Source organism: Giraffa tippelskirchi, chromosome 12 (genome assembly GCF_054371585.1).
Source record: "Giraffa tippelskirchi isolate mGirTip1 chromosome 12, T2T-mGirTip1v1.2.pri, whole genome shotgun sequence".
Lineage (NCBI taxonomy): Eukaryota > Metazoa > Chordata > Mammalia > Artiodactyla > Giraffidae > Giraffa > Giraffa tippelskirchi.
This window is the reverse complement of record NC_137286.1, coordinates 121,931,311-121,946,417: the sequence shown is the minus strand read 5'-3', so window position 1 is coordinate 121,946,417 and position 15,107 is coordinate 121,931,311. Positions and strand designations below refer to the sequence as shown.

The 15,107-nt window shown below is 41.2% G+C and overlaps 1 protein-coding gene and 1 long non-coding RNA gene across 10 annotated transcripts in view; one reads left to right on the top strand and one right to left on the bottom strand.

Annotated features, from left to right (window-relative positions):
* Positions 1-6,568, bottom strand: part of NDFIP2 (Nedd4 family interacting protein 2) — a 71,143-nt gene extending 64,575 nt beyond the window's left edge. For 4 of the 9 annotated variants that reach the window (XR_014071216.1, XR_014071217.1, XM_081549852.1 and 1 more), the window contains exon 1: positions 5,791-6,549. Coding sequence is in view for 6 of the 9 variants with exons in the window: in XM_081549852.1 (XP_081405978.1) it covers positions 5,791-6,111 (321 nt within the window). In the remaining 3 variants the exon portion in view is untranslated. Of the gene's footprint in view, positions 1-5,790 lie in introns of all 9 variants that reach the window. The other 5 variants (XM_081549855.1, XM_081549854.1, XM_081549853.1 and 2 more) reach the window with 3 other exon arrangements.
* Positions 6,414-9,309, top strand: LOC145529431 (uncharacterized). The gene is made up of 4 exons (XR_014071219.1): positions 6,414-6,520; positions 7,100-7,205; positions 8,327-8,502; positions 8,676-9,309. It is a non-coding gene; the product is annotated as an uncharacterized LOC145529431 (long non-coding RNA).
* Positions 9,310-15,107: the final 5,798 nt, after the last annotated feature.

Sequence of the window (15,107 nt, the reverse complement as noted above, 5' to 3'; positions counted from 1 at the left end):
ATTTCAGGCTTTCTGGGCTCTACCTCAAAAGTCAATTCTACCACTGTAAATAAATAACACGGCTGTGCTACCATAAGACTTTATCTACAAAACAAGAGTTAGAATGTAGTTTGCTGGTCCCTGCTCTATATATTAAAAAGTGGTTTGGGTTACACAGATGTATGTACTTGTCAAAACTCATTTAATAGGCCATGGAAAATCTGTGCATTTCACTATACGTCAATTTTACACAAAAACCATAAAGCAACAGTTAACTCTAGGCTAAAGAGTAGGACACGATTGAGTGACTAAACTGAACTGAACTGAATGATAAGCATGTGGTTTTCAGTGAGGTACACCAATATCTGCAACTTAATTCTGAAAGCTCAAAAAATAAGATGGATACAGTAACACAAATACTACAAACTATTGAGAAATGTAGGCCCAACAATTGGTATATGGTATATGGAAGTTAACTGTACAATTCTTTCAACTTTTGAATATATTTGCAAGTTTTTCTTTTGTTTTTGGCTGCATTGTGTGGTCTGTGGGACCTTAATTCGCTGACCAGACATCGAACCCATCCCCCCAGAAGTGGAATCACAGTCCTAACCAATGGACCACCAGGGAATTCCCTGAAAGTTTTAATATTAAACCGGGGATGGGGGAGATTCAATGAGGCCACTGAAGATTTTTAAGCAAGGAAATGAAAATCAAATTTATATTCTACAATTCATGCAGTGCAAGCATATACCGAAGGATGATCAGATGAACAAAGAAAGTTCTAAGCAGGCTATTACAACAGTCCATGCCATAAAAAGTATCAACATTTGAAGACTAAGTACAAAGTGAGTTCATGGAGAGAAGAAAAATCAGGGCAGTCAGTGCTTAGTTGCTCAATCACGTCCAACTCTTTGCGACCCTATGGACTGTGGCCCACCAGGCTCTTCCGTCCATGGGATTTTCCAGGCAAGAATACTGGTGTAGGTTACCATTTCCTCCTCCAGGGGATATTCCTGACCCAGAGATCAAACCTACATCTCCTCTGCCTCCTGCACTGCAGGCTGAGTACAGAGCTCCTTCATTTTAGGAATGAGGAAGGAGTTTCAAGGAGAAAGTTCACAATGTCAACATAAAAGAACTTAAGCATGAAGAGAATGAAAAGTACCTAGATAAGCAATGGACCCTGATGATGTAAAAGAGGTGTGGGAAGAATGTAAATCAGATAAAGGATATTAATAAGTTCAAAGGAAACAAACAAGTGACAAGTAATCTCGCTGGGACAAGAGAGGAAGGAAAAACTGAAACTTATAGTAAAAGATTGAACTATTTCTTTTAAATGTGAAACAAAAGTACATGACTGCACCTAAAAGTCACATCTCACCCAGAACCTGTACTCTTGGCTAAGGCAGCGAGCCGTGGGTCTGAGCGTCCCTGCACATTTTCACTGAGTGTGACAGTTTGCAAAGCTTGTCCATTTCATGATACTGCGAGGATTCTTATAATAAGTCACACAGGCAACAAAGAAGGTCAAGGTGACCACAGCTGACAATTGCCTCTCAGGGAAAGGTAAACTAGCGTGCTTGTTGTTTGCTATAATGCTTGCAGTTTGCTTAAAAAAAAAAAAAAAGTGCTGGCCCCTCGGTGCTGAGTTCCTTAGCTGTGATCCGCTATGTGCATCCATCTAGACCCATCATCCTCATGGGACCTGGTTACAAGGAAAGCCAGCACAAACAGGCTGACGTTCATGAGTTTGCAGTGCTGTGAGTAATGACGTCATGTTGTTTCTGACCTGGGAGTCTCCTGTTTGTCTGCCAGCAACCATGAAACATTAACAGACTAAGTGTCAGCTTGTAAATATGGTAAAATCAAATCTTAAGATTTTTCAGAGTTCTTGACATGGACGACAAAGAGCTAGGTGATTTTCATGTTGCTAAATAAGAGACAAAAACACAGACACCAGCAAAAACTGCAATTTATGTAACATTTTATGGTTTATTCACCTTGCATTATTCATAATATTTATTATATATCCGTCTCTATGCTATATTTTATACATATATTACATTATATAGTTCTCACAATAATCCTAATGAGGTAGGTACTAATATGAGGAAACTGAGGCTTCAAGATGCTAGATAAATAAGCCAAGGTCTCACAAATCGTAATCAACACAGCCTAAATATAGGCTCAAATGACTTTAAAAGATGTGAGCGTTTTGTTTAATCATTAATAGTCAACCTCCTTCCCAGCTGATTTATCAAGAGCAACTCTAATTCATCATATGTTAGAGCAAAGCATCTGTATCATCATAGTACGAATACTTCATTCTTACAGAAAACTAACATTTTGGAAATGTTAATAGAATCAAAATTGTCTCTAAAAATCTGTGGTTTAGGAAGTTAGGTTAAACAAATCCAAACCATTGTCTTCAGGGCAGAAGCTCTCACAGTTTTAATATGCAAATATATGTTCTTCTGGGTGGCGCTAATGGTAAAGAACCTGCCTGCCAATGCAGGAGATTTAAGAGGCCTGGGTTTGATCCCTGGTTTGGGGAAGATCCCATGGAGAAGGGAACGGCAACCGGCTCCAAAACCCTTACCTGGAGAATGCCATGGACAGAGGAGCCTCACAGGCTACAGTCCATAGGGTCACAAAGAGTCAGACATGACTGAAGCGACTTAGCATACACCTATGCTAATATGTATTCTATTTCTTCTAAAACCATCTATTATCTTCATTCTGAATGATCCAGTTTGGAAAACTACTGCTGCAATCAACAGTGCCAACTTAACTTGTACACAGAATACCTTTGAAAACTTAGCAGTCAGCTTGGTGGTTCCCGTACACAAGTTCTTTAAAATAGAGAACACCAAAGTCAGAATGTGGCATAACAGCTCCAAGCCAAGTCAACTACTTCATAGTCTGGCAACACTGCCCATTTCCTACCAAACAAAAGTCAACTTCCCATAACACAATGGAACTACATGGCTTTTTCTGAAATTAGAAGGATAACAAGGCAACGGTTATGTATGTGTAGCTCTGTACATTGTAAACACTGTTTTACTGAACAAAATTTGGACACTTTTGATGATGGAGCAGAGATCACAGAAAAAGTAGTTTTCACAAAACGCTTGTGAATTCGTTAATGCCAGTAAGTCATTCTGATGGCCCTAGGCATCACCATTAACTCATCTGTCCATGGGATTCTCCAAGCAAGAATACTGGAGTGGGTAACCTTTCCCTTTTCCGGGGGATCTTTCTGACCCAGGGATCGAACCTAGGTCTCCCAAATAGCAGGCAGAAAATTCACCATCTAAGGCACAAGGGAAGCCCCAACTTATCAATATGGAAAACTAAATTTTAACTCTATGAATAAGTGGAACATGAACATCGTTTATACCATTTCACCGCCAAGCATATTTTCCTGTCTTCTACTTAGTCATCTCTAAACATTCAACAACTGAAACTGCTCATTGCTCCGTTGTTATTAATCATTCCAGAGTTTTCAAAAAAGCCAGCCGCATAACAGTTCTGTTCATCATACAAGCTAGAGCTATAGACTAGTCCCTATCTTACTGCCAACCAAATCAGCTGCCTTTTTTTTTTTTCCTTGCCCTTTGTTCTGAAGGAATACCTCCACCCATTCAAAGTCTACATAGGACACATCTCTAATGGGGGGTTGTGGGGTCAGGGGTGTGGGGAATATACCAAGATAAAGTTATTGATCAGGCCATTCTCAACAAAACCAAGAGCTATTCTAGACAGATGAAATTACCATGTAATTACATAGGAACTGGAATTAAAATCTAAATGTAAACTGTACTAAGATTCTCAAACACTTCACCTTACAAGGAAGGTGATGTCCTACCTACTTGAATCAAGAAGTATAAGAAGGGCAGATTTTTGCTCTCTGCTCTGAAAGATTGCCTCCACCCATTCAAAGTCTATGTGGGGCACTATCCACTTAATTAAATAAAATATCATACTGTCCACTTATTTTGAAAGGAGTTGTAGAGAAAAAGAAAGTATCTTAAAGGTCACAAAGCAATTTCCAACATTTTGGTTTTAGGAATTCTTAAAAATATATAACTAACCATAACTAATGAAAGCAAATGTGACATTATAATAAATTACTTTAAACCATAGATATATCAGTTAATAATGTTTTGAGTAGGGATCTGTATAAGAGAACGTGGTTGATTCTTATAAGCAAAACCCCAAAGAGAAAGAATTTGAATCAGCTAACACTATTAAGAGAAACAAATAGGAAAAGGAAAGAAAAGCAATTAAAGAAATAAACCCACTGGTAACAATATTCAATATTTTATTTTTACTAACATCTGCAAAAATAGGAATATGCCTTAAAAAAAGAAATCAAACCATCAAAAGTGTATACACTAACAACTTGAAAAATGTCTTCCCATACCGGCAGCGATATTTTCCAAACCATTCTGAAAATACTGATATATTTTTTCAGAATTCAGATCAATAACTTTATCATGGTATATCCCCCACACCCCGGATCCCACACCTCCGTTTTACAGAATTCAGAGTTCAAAATGAACATACATCATTTGGAGGTTTTACCGGATGTAAACCAGATGAAACTGACGCATCATGAGTTTTTATCTTAAAAAAAGAAAAAATAGCACAAAACTACATACATTGGGATTTCAACTTTCAGAACCCTTCATATTTGTCAAAGTACACTTATTAAAAGAAATTCTTAGTTCACAATAAGTCTCATCTGTGTAAATAGATTTGAAACATGAAGTCTGCACTAACATATCTAGATTTGTAAACCTCACAAACAGTACTGTCAATTGTACCATCGGTGCTCCATAATTAACGTTTTTCTCCTTTCCCTCAGAAAATAGGCTTAACTAAATTGCCACCTCAAAGTTTACAGAATAACATGCTACCTAGCTGCAAGGAAATAGTCAACTATAGCTGAGTCCATTTTTAAACAGGGTTTACCTAGGACTCTCCAATGACACCATCGGAATTAGTATCAGAAGAAAAATATACATTAGAAAAACGGACACGGGAAACATAAAGGGGCACATTTCACTCATTTCAACCTACAAAGGCTTTAACATGGTCAAACTGGAAAACCTTGTACTTTGAGAAAATTAATTTTTCAAACACGATTAGCATTTTTAGCAAAACTTCCTGTTTCCCCTCCCACCAATAAAAAAAAAAATTTTAGGAAAAAAAAAAGTCGCTTGTCTAATAAAAACAGAAAAGGCCAAAATGACAAGGTTAACTAGGACTAAGAAATAAGATCAGCCCCACGACTATTCTCTACGGTTGCGCAATTTTTGAACCCACACTTTTTTTTTTTTAACCAAATCCACATCCCACCCCACGTAGTGCTTACCTCTCCCTCCCTCCCACCCACTCCATCTATGACGGCGATCACCTTCCCAGCAGGTATGTGAACTCATTTCCAGTATACAATCCACTGGAAAATCTCTCAAGTAACTGGGTCAGGGCATAACGAAATGATCGAGAAAGTGAGAAATAAAACAGATATAAGTTCTAAAAGGAGGGGTGGGAGGTGTCTAACAGCGGAAGGATGAAGACCTAAAAGACGACCTGGGTCTAGAAAGAAGGGTCTCAAAGGACCCAGGCAGGCTCCATACGAGAGATATGAAGGAAGCACGGTCCTGCCAGAAGAGCCAAAAACAAATCAGCCAACACGCCCCACCGGGAATAACCGGTGGAAAGGGGCTCTGGAGTCCACCGGGGGGACAATCCCGGGGTTCCGGACGGCGCAGGAGGCCGGGGCTGGGGACAGAAACTCACCACCTGGTAGCGGCCAGTCCCCGCCTGGTGGTGATCCATCCTGCTCGGCTCGGGGTCCGGCTTCCGAGCGGGTGAGTCCCCTCGGCACTCAGGCCCCTCGGCCGCCCCCTTCAACGACGTCGTCGCCTCAGCGACTCTTCCGCCTCTGTTTCTGCGCCCGCGGTCGCCCGGCCGAGCCGCCTCACTTCCCGTCGCTGCCGCAGAAGCCGCGGAAACCTCCGCGTCGGCCGCAGCTGGGGGGCGAAGCTCCGGGACGCCGCGTGCGCTATTGAGCATGCTCGGGATGGTCGCGCATGCTCGCTGGGTCCTCCGGCGTCCCATCGGCGTCGCGAGTGGCGGGGGGCGGGTTTCGCTGGGTGGGATGAGATGGAAAAGTCAGGCAAGTCCGGGGGAGCGATCTGGGTTGTCAGCCTGTCGGGAGTGGGTGGTGGCAAAAGGAGCGGAGAAAAAAAAAAAAATCACCGTCCTTGATTGGTCTTTTCAGTCCGACGGGTTGCGTGCAGGCAGTCACACTGTCGAGGAGAAAACAGACGCATTCCTGGAACACCTGAGGACAGGTCACTGTGTTTCCTCACCCTTCGTCTTGTTATCCACCCAGCCTAGAACAATGCTGGGACATGCCTAAATGCTATGCTAAGTCGCTTCAGTCGTGTCCGACTCTGTGCGACCCCATAGACGGCAGCTCACCAGGCTCCGCTGTCCCTAAGATTCTCCAGGCAAGAATACTGGAGTGGGTTGCCATTTCCTTCTCCAGTGCATGAAAGGGAAAAGTGAAAGTGAAGTCGCTTAGTAGTCCGACTCCCAGCGACCCCATGGACTGTAGCCTACCAGGCTCCTCCGTCCATGGGATTTTCCACGCAAGAGTACTGGAGTGGGGTGCATGCCTAAAAGACTTATTCAAAAATCATTAGTGAGTTAAGGGATATCTTTTTAGGTTGTTTTGATAATAAGAGATTTAAGAGTCCAACAAGGAGTCTTCAGCCATATTTAGCCCCTAGAGCACTAGGTTACTGAAAGGATACAAGAAGATAATGAAATAATATAGGCCTCTTCTAGGGTCATATTCACATCAGTAATTCCAAAGGATTTAACAGTAAGGGTTCGCTTTTTCTCAATAACCGGTTAACCACACCTGACCTACCGTGTGTATTTCCCACCGGACACAAAGCATGTTTCTCTAGCAAGTAAAAGAATATGACGGGGCGGCGTACTCTTTAACCCAAAGAGTTTCTATACACTGAAAACTATGATCCCACGTGATCTGGCTGAGTTGTCTTTTCTATTTCACTTCCCTCCTGAATCCCCAAAGGAGATTCCCTGAAATGAAGACGGCTACCGGATGCGCCTCATCACCTAGTTAAAAACAGCAAAAATACAATAAGGAGAGACATTCATTGAGAGAGCGACTGAAAAATGTAAGTTTTCCCCGTTGTTTCATTCAAAGCATTGATCAGTTCTTGGTATTTCTACCATCTTGACACGTCCAGTGGTGGAAAGTATTAATAGGCTGATACAATAAGAGGCAACGATATAGTCATACTTAAATGTCTTTAACCTTTCTTTGTGCTTAGTTGCTCAGTCACCGAGTCCTGTCCCACTTATTGCAATCCATGGATTTTAGCCCGCTGCTCTCCTATCCATGGAATTTCCCAGGCAAGAATACTGGAGTGGGTAATCATTTCCTCCTCCGGGATATCTTCCCTACCCAGGGATTGAACCCAAGTTTCCCACATTGCAAGCGGATTCTTTACCATCTGAGTCACCAGGGAAGCCCAGGCTTTCTTTAGGTCTAACTTAATGCATTTTCGATTCTAAGATAATAAACATGACATTTCATTGTGTTGCTGTGCAGGAACTCACTCTCACAATTTCACCCCAAATGGTATTATTTTTCCACAATCAAGACAACCACCAGTGTCAGCAAAATGAAATTAGAGTCCTATATCACTTATGGTCTATACCGTTCGTTTAGAACTTAATTTTATATGCAGCTGCACTTTCATTAATCATTTATATGTCCATTTGTCTTTCAAACAAGCCGCTGCACAGAACCGAGGCCATTGTTTACACCTAGCACACCCAGAACAGTAATGAGAACATAATGGTGAAAACCAAAGACCTGACAAAAAGTAAACATGCTAAATCTTGTTAGTGTAACAGATCTTTCAGTTTTACTATCCTCCCAAGTTTTGCAAATGGTTTGCTAATCTAGAGAGCAGGTGACAAAATTCAACAGGAAAGTGTCTTTTCAGTGAATGTGTTGACTCCTTCCCAAACCAACAACTGCATGAGCTATGTTATTTTGTCTTCACGGCATCTCCACGATGTAGGCACAATTGTCATCTGTGTTTAACAAATCAGGAAACTAAGGCACTGGAAGGTTCAGGAACTTTTCAAAGCCAAATCGCTAACAAGTGGTGACAGACTCCAGAGCCTCCACTATGTTAAGCAACACGCTGTAATACACCCTTAAAATGAACCATCCAACCAGCGAACCAACTCTTTTCTCTTTCTGTCCACTGTTGCACTGGCCTAGTTGTGAAATGGGCAGAAGGAGCTCAGAATGGCTCTCCAGAGGACAATGAGAATCTCTGATCTCACACAGATCAAGGAGGTGGCATTTCAGGAAGTCAGACTGGATCTTTGATGCATTACAAGCAGAAGAGGCCCTGAGTTGTCCCATAGGAGCAACTTTTGGGGGAAGGCATGGGGGTAATGTTATCTTGATCATTTTAGAGGCCTTAAGCAACATTTGATATTTTTCATCTTTACTCTTTTGGTGGTGACAAGTCTAGTTACCTAAGGTGGTGGTCTACCACCATAAACTCAAGTGGAATTTTATAAATATTTATTTATTTGTTTTATTATTTATTTGGCTGCATTAGATTTTAGATGTGGCGTGTGGGATCTTTGCTGTGTCACCTGGGATTTTTCATTGCGGTGCTTGGTCTCAGTATCTGCAACGTACAGGCCCAGCTGCTCCAAGTCATGTGGGATCCTACTTCCCTGACCAGGGATCGAACCCAAGTCCCCAACATTGCAAGGCAGACTCTCAGCCACTCAACCACCAGGGAAGTCCCTCAAGGGGAATTTTAGAATTAGATTACACCTCACTAAGACCTCTTCATCACCGAATACACTGCCAGCAAAAATTTAATTAGTGTCCCACTGAGGTACTGGGGCAGATGAGGAGATAAGATGTCTGGATTCCATGTCATGAAAGTACCCTCTGCCTAGAGCCATCCAGCTGTTGGTTTTGTTGGGGTTTCCTGCAGCTTTTTACTCTGAGGTCCCACTGTTTTCAGGGTGGCACTCTGCTATTGACTAAACAAGGCAGGGGCACAGGTCTAACTGCTTTTGCCTGACACTGGACCCCTTTAAGGGGCAGTCTGCTCCAGAGTTCCCTGCTGAACTAGCAGAGATTTTGTCAGCTCTGCAGTATGTTGTGACAGCTCTCCGTGCCCAATCCTTTGTGCTTTCACAGATGATAACTCTCTAATAAAGCTCCTGCACTCACAATTCCGTATCAGTATCTGCTTCCTTGAGAGCCCAACCTAGACAAGTACCAAGATGGTCAGTTGAAAGAAAAAACACACAAAATGGTTGTGAGTTAAGTTTTACCTGAGGAACTTTTGGAAGGCTGCAGCCCCGAAACAGCTTGGCAGATAGCTCTGAGGAGCTACTTGGAAGAGGGAAGGGAGGAGCCGGGATACCTACAAACTTTTTTTGCTGGGAAAAACTATGTAGTCAAGCCTTAAAAGATTACTGCTAATCACAAAGAACAGATATCTCACATTAAAATTATCTTTAGTCTGCCTAACTGTGTATGGGAAGATGAAAGAGTCTGGGGTCCTTTGAAATTTTTCCTTAAATGTTCTTCTGAACTAAGGGCCAGTATATCCGAAGCAAAGAATGTTTTCTGATGTTTTCCGTCCTGAGCTGCCTTCAGGTCACACTCTAAGGGGGTATCTGTGGTGCCTAATGGCTTGATCCTTGTAGAATTGAAATGTTGTCAACATTTTTTTTTTTTTATAAGATAGAAAGTGATGGGTCATCCCTGGTGATCCAGTGGTTAAGAATCTGCCTGCCAATGCAGGTGACATGGGTTCAATCCCTGGTCTGGGAAGATCCCACATGCAGCGGAGCAACTAAGCCCGCGAGTCACAACTACTGAAGCATGCACGCCCAGAGCCTGTGCTCTGCAACAAGAGAAGCCATTGCACTGAGAAGCCCACACACTGCAACTAGAGAGAGCCCGCACATAGCAACAAAGACCCAGCACAACCAAAAATAAATGAAGAAAATAGATTATTTTTTTAAAAAATAAAGTGATTGAACATTGTTATTATCAAAATTGTGTGAAATGACTGCAACTGTCCTTTCACGTAGTTCATATTTCATCTCCAGAATAACCCTAAGTACCCTCCATTGTGATCATTTTCTCATGGGGATGTAATGTATCTATAGCCTTCCTGTTAAGAATGACTTTGATTTTGTTCTTTAGAGTGATGCTGTCAGGCCAAGTCACAGGGCCCCTTTACCTGGACATACTTCCCACTGGGAATCCCTCTTATTCTTCCAGAAGCAGAGGAATTCCCTCCCGAAGTCAACCCAGTTCTTATCCTCCTTGAAAGAAAATGAAAGTGTTAGCCACTCAGTCGTGTCTGACTCTTGGCAACCCCATGGACTGTAGCCCACCAGACTCCTCTGCCCATGGAATTCTCCAGGCAAGAATACTGGAGTGGGTAGCCATTCCCTTCTCCAAAGGATCGTCCCAACCCAGGGATTGAACTGGGACCTCCTGCTTTGTAAGCGGATTCTTTACAGTCTGAGCCAACAAGGAAGCCCTCCACATCCTCCTCTTATCTCTAACCAGGTATGCAGGATTTTTATTGAGATTCCCATCAGTTAAAGAGCAGTAGACATGCCATTGTTTGCAGGTGACCATCTACATAGGCCTAAATCAAGGCAGGAAAAACTCCAAATTTTCTTTACTTCTTCAGTGATTTTTAGTTTTTTTTATATCACTTTTTCTACAACATACAACATATTGGGTTGGAAAAAAAGTTCGTTCAGGTTTTTCCATATGATGTTACGGAAAAATTCAAATGAACTTTTTGGCCAACTCAGTAGAACTACTCCTCAGTAGCTATTGATGGTTAGTGTGACCACAGCTTTATCTAGAGAATTATCAAAAAGAGGTAAAATCACATTCTCTATCTAGAGCACACATCTGCAGATTTCTATGTCTCTAATAAAAATTCATTAGCCATTATTTTCAGTACATGAATTCTAAAGTAGATTTTGGAAAACACAATCAACTGTTACCATTTAGTAAATAAAAATAAGCATACTTATTACTGCAGTTTTATCTCTGTTACCACATATGTGGATCTTTTAGGCAGTTTGTAGGCATGAACCTCAATTTAGCTTCACATAGTGTTCCTTATTTAACTGGTTCTGAGATTCCTGTCATCTGTTCAGCTCTATAATTTTAGAGAGGAAATCTTGTAAAATGAGCAACTTGACAATCCCAGGTACCTACTTCCTTTGCCTCTTTATTCTCTTCCCAGTATGTTTGAAGAATCTAAAACACTAATGTTCTTAATCAGTCAGATCAACCAAAGAGATAGAACCTATAGAAGATATACATAAAGAGATTTATTGCAAGGAATTGTCTTACACTGTTTTGGGGGCTTGCTAGGGAAGTCCAAATCCATCGCACAGGCCATTGGAACTCTGGAAACTGCTGTCTACAGATAGAATTTCTTCTTCCTCAGAGAAGCCTCAATTCTGCTCTTAAGGCCTACCCAGATTATAGAAGATAACCCCTTTTACTTAAAATCAACTTATTTTGAACTTGGAAAGCGAAAGTCACTCAGTCATGTCTCTTTGCAACCCCATGGACTATATAGTCCATGGAATTCTCCAGGCCAGAATACTGGAGTGGGTAGCCTATCCCTTCTCCAGCAGATCTGCTCGACCCAGGAATCAAAACGGGGTCTCCTGCATTACAGGTGGGTTCTTTACCAACTGAGCTATCAGGAAGCCCCTTTTGAATTTTAATCATATCTACAAGATAAGTTCACAGCATGCTTAGATTAGTGTTCGATTGAATAATTGGGACTATAGCATAACCAAGTTGACAAAGCAAACTATCACAAGTTTTCTTAAACAGTACAAAAAGAAATTGTCTCTGTATAATCCAGGATAAAGGGAAGAGGGAGAACAGAAGAGAGAAAGGAAGTACCAGAGAATTAGCTTACAGGTTTAAAATAAATTTTCATAATAAGTATTTCCTCTCAGCTTTATTTTATACATGTACTGTTGGATATAGAGGGACCAACAGGCAACAATTAAAAAGCATTTGAAGTTTGATAAGCTACATCTCAGCTAACAATATTTTTTATTAAAATTTTTATTTTTCCTTTGTTAGGTCATGAGCAACAAATCTGAGCAAGTCAGCAGCCGTTTTGCCTTCAGGATTACATATTTTTTAAGTTGGGCTAAGTCGTAAGTTATTGGGGCTTCTCTGGTAGCTCAGACAGTGAAGAATCCACCTGCAATGCAGGAGACCTTGGTTAGATCCCTGGGTCAGGAAGATCCCCTGGAGAGGGGAATAGCTACCCACTCTAGTATTCTTGCCTGGAGAATCCCTCGGACAGAGGAGACTGGTGGGCTACCAATCCCAATCCCAGTTGGTGGGCTACCAATCCCAATGGGGTTGCGAAGAGTTGGACATGACTGAGCGACTAAGCACGCAAGTTATAAGTTATTAAAATGGTCTTTGCTTTACCTTGAATATGGTAGACTATTCTTTAACCACACTAAAGCTTGACTTTTTGTGTTGTTCTTTTTTTCTCTGAAAGCCTCATAATCACTTTCATCACAGAAGAGCAGGTCTGGCACTGAGAATATTGCCTATTCAGGTTTCTCTTGACTTACATTTGATCATCGTGTAAGAAAAGAATATAAATACTATTTGTATGTTGGGGGGAGGGGGAGTGTAAAAAATACAAGAAAGAAAAGCATCTCCTACATATCAAAGTGTTCTTAACATGTTAAAGATCATGTGCTCACTTTCTTCATGGGAGGCCCCAGGCTTCATTTGTTACATAGCCTGCAGTCAATATGCTGCTTCACTGTTAACAAGATAATACAACATTAACAATAAGGTCGCCATATAACAAAGTTGTCTCATTTCAGTACTGAGGATAAAGGGCATGGATAAAAAAAATTAAAATCTGAAGGGACAAAATGATGTCAGTAATTAGACAGAGTGATTTACCACATGGAACTAGGGAAAAATTCATACCCATTACCCAGCCTTAAGAGTCAAACTGAGGAGGGACGTCCTTGGTGGTCCAGTGGGTGAGACTCTGAGTGTCCTATGCAGGGGGCCCAGATTCAATCCCTGGTCAGGAAACTGAGATCCCATGTGCCATAACTAAGAACTGGTCCAGCCAAATAAATAAAAATTTTTTAAAAAGATTCAAATTGGGGAAAAAGCCTAAGGGCTTAACAGAGCCAATGTAAGCCCAGATAATGGGGGGAAAAAAAAAGATGGTGATGGTCGAATTCCCTTTATATCTGGAAGTTTTATCCTGGAGTAAGTAAAATATTTATAATGTATCCCAGTTTACCTGTCAATAATAAATATTCCATGAAATATGTATAAATTATGCTTATAGAGAATGATCATTGAGAAATCTGATGTTATTTCCCCAATAAGCATGAAGACATCAAGTTCAAATCCTCTTCTTTATCCAGTGTCTTAGTCTGTTTGGGATGCTATGACAGATTACCACAGATTGGGTGGTTTATAAACAATGGATATTTATTTCTCCCAGTTTTGGGGGTTGGAAGTCCAAAATCAGAGTGCAGCATGGTCTGGTTTTCACCAGAGTCCCTTTCTAGATTTCAGAGTGTGGAATTCTCATTGTTCCCACAGGGCAGAAGGGCCAGGGAGGGATCTCCCTAGGGACTCTTTTATAGCTACTTTAGTCCCATTCATGAGAGCCCCATCTCTGGACTTAATCACCTCCCGAAGACCCACTTCTTAATGCCATCAACCTGGGCATTAGATTTTCAACATCTGAATCTGCGGGGAACACAAACATTCACACCATACCATCCAGATACTGACTTTTAAAAAGAAAAGCATCAATGTTACAAAACACACACAGAGATACACATAGAGTAGAAAATTGAATGTAATTTATTCTTGGTTTGAATGAGGCAGATGATTAGGTTCACTACAGGCCCCTGAAATTTCCTTAAAATCCACTTGTTTGGAAAAGAGAAGAATGTTTGTTTTCATGGAGCTATAAAAACTCTTAGCACTTGAAGGGACTTTCCAGATCACCCACCCAGACACCTTGGTTTTGAAAATATGGATACTGAGGCTCATAGAGGTAACGCAACCTTAAAGGGCTATCTGCAAAGCTACCACTCCACTTTCAGCTTGGTTCAAATGTGGTAACTCATAAAACAATCCAAAATACTCCGCTGACTGTTCCTACCACATCCAGCCAGAAATAACCCTCCAAAGCAGTATAAATCAGAATAAACATTTAGAACTCTGACACATCAAGAACTCAACATGTCAAAATTTCTTTGGAAGAAATATTAGTCAAATGTTTTACCACAAAAGGATTAATTCTGAGATAGTTGCTAATCCTCTCAGGGGTTGCTGCTTTGGAACAAGTAAAACATACTCTTTTTAAAGTAAAATGAATAGGTCCTTCAAAAATATAGTCTTTGAAAACAGCGTAGGTACCTAACATTAGTTGTATGTGTATAAGCTTAAACACCAAACGATCCCAACCCCATACATACATATATATCTGTTCATGTAAGGTTGAAGATGACTTAACCATATAAACTTAGCCCAGTTCCAACCCCGACCATGGGACATGACCATGATTCCTGAAACAATATAACTACACATACATGCAATAGCCCCTAGCTACGTGCAACCAGGGATTCCCAGGTGGTTCACTGGTGAAGAATTCGCCTGCCAGTATAGGAGATGGAGGATTCGATCCCTGGATCAGGAATATCCCCTGGAGGAGGAAATGGCAACCCATTCCAATATTCTTTCTTGGGAAATGCTATGGACAGGGAAACTTGGCAGGCTACGTCTATGGAGTCTCGAAGAGATGGACAGGACTTAGCAACTGAGCATGCATGCACATGTGACAATTTAAATTCAAATTAGTAACATTAAAAATTTACTTCCTCAGTGACACTAGCCACAGGTGTTTAGTGGCTACCATATTGGGCAGTGCTGATAAAAAACATTTGCATCTTCACTG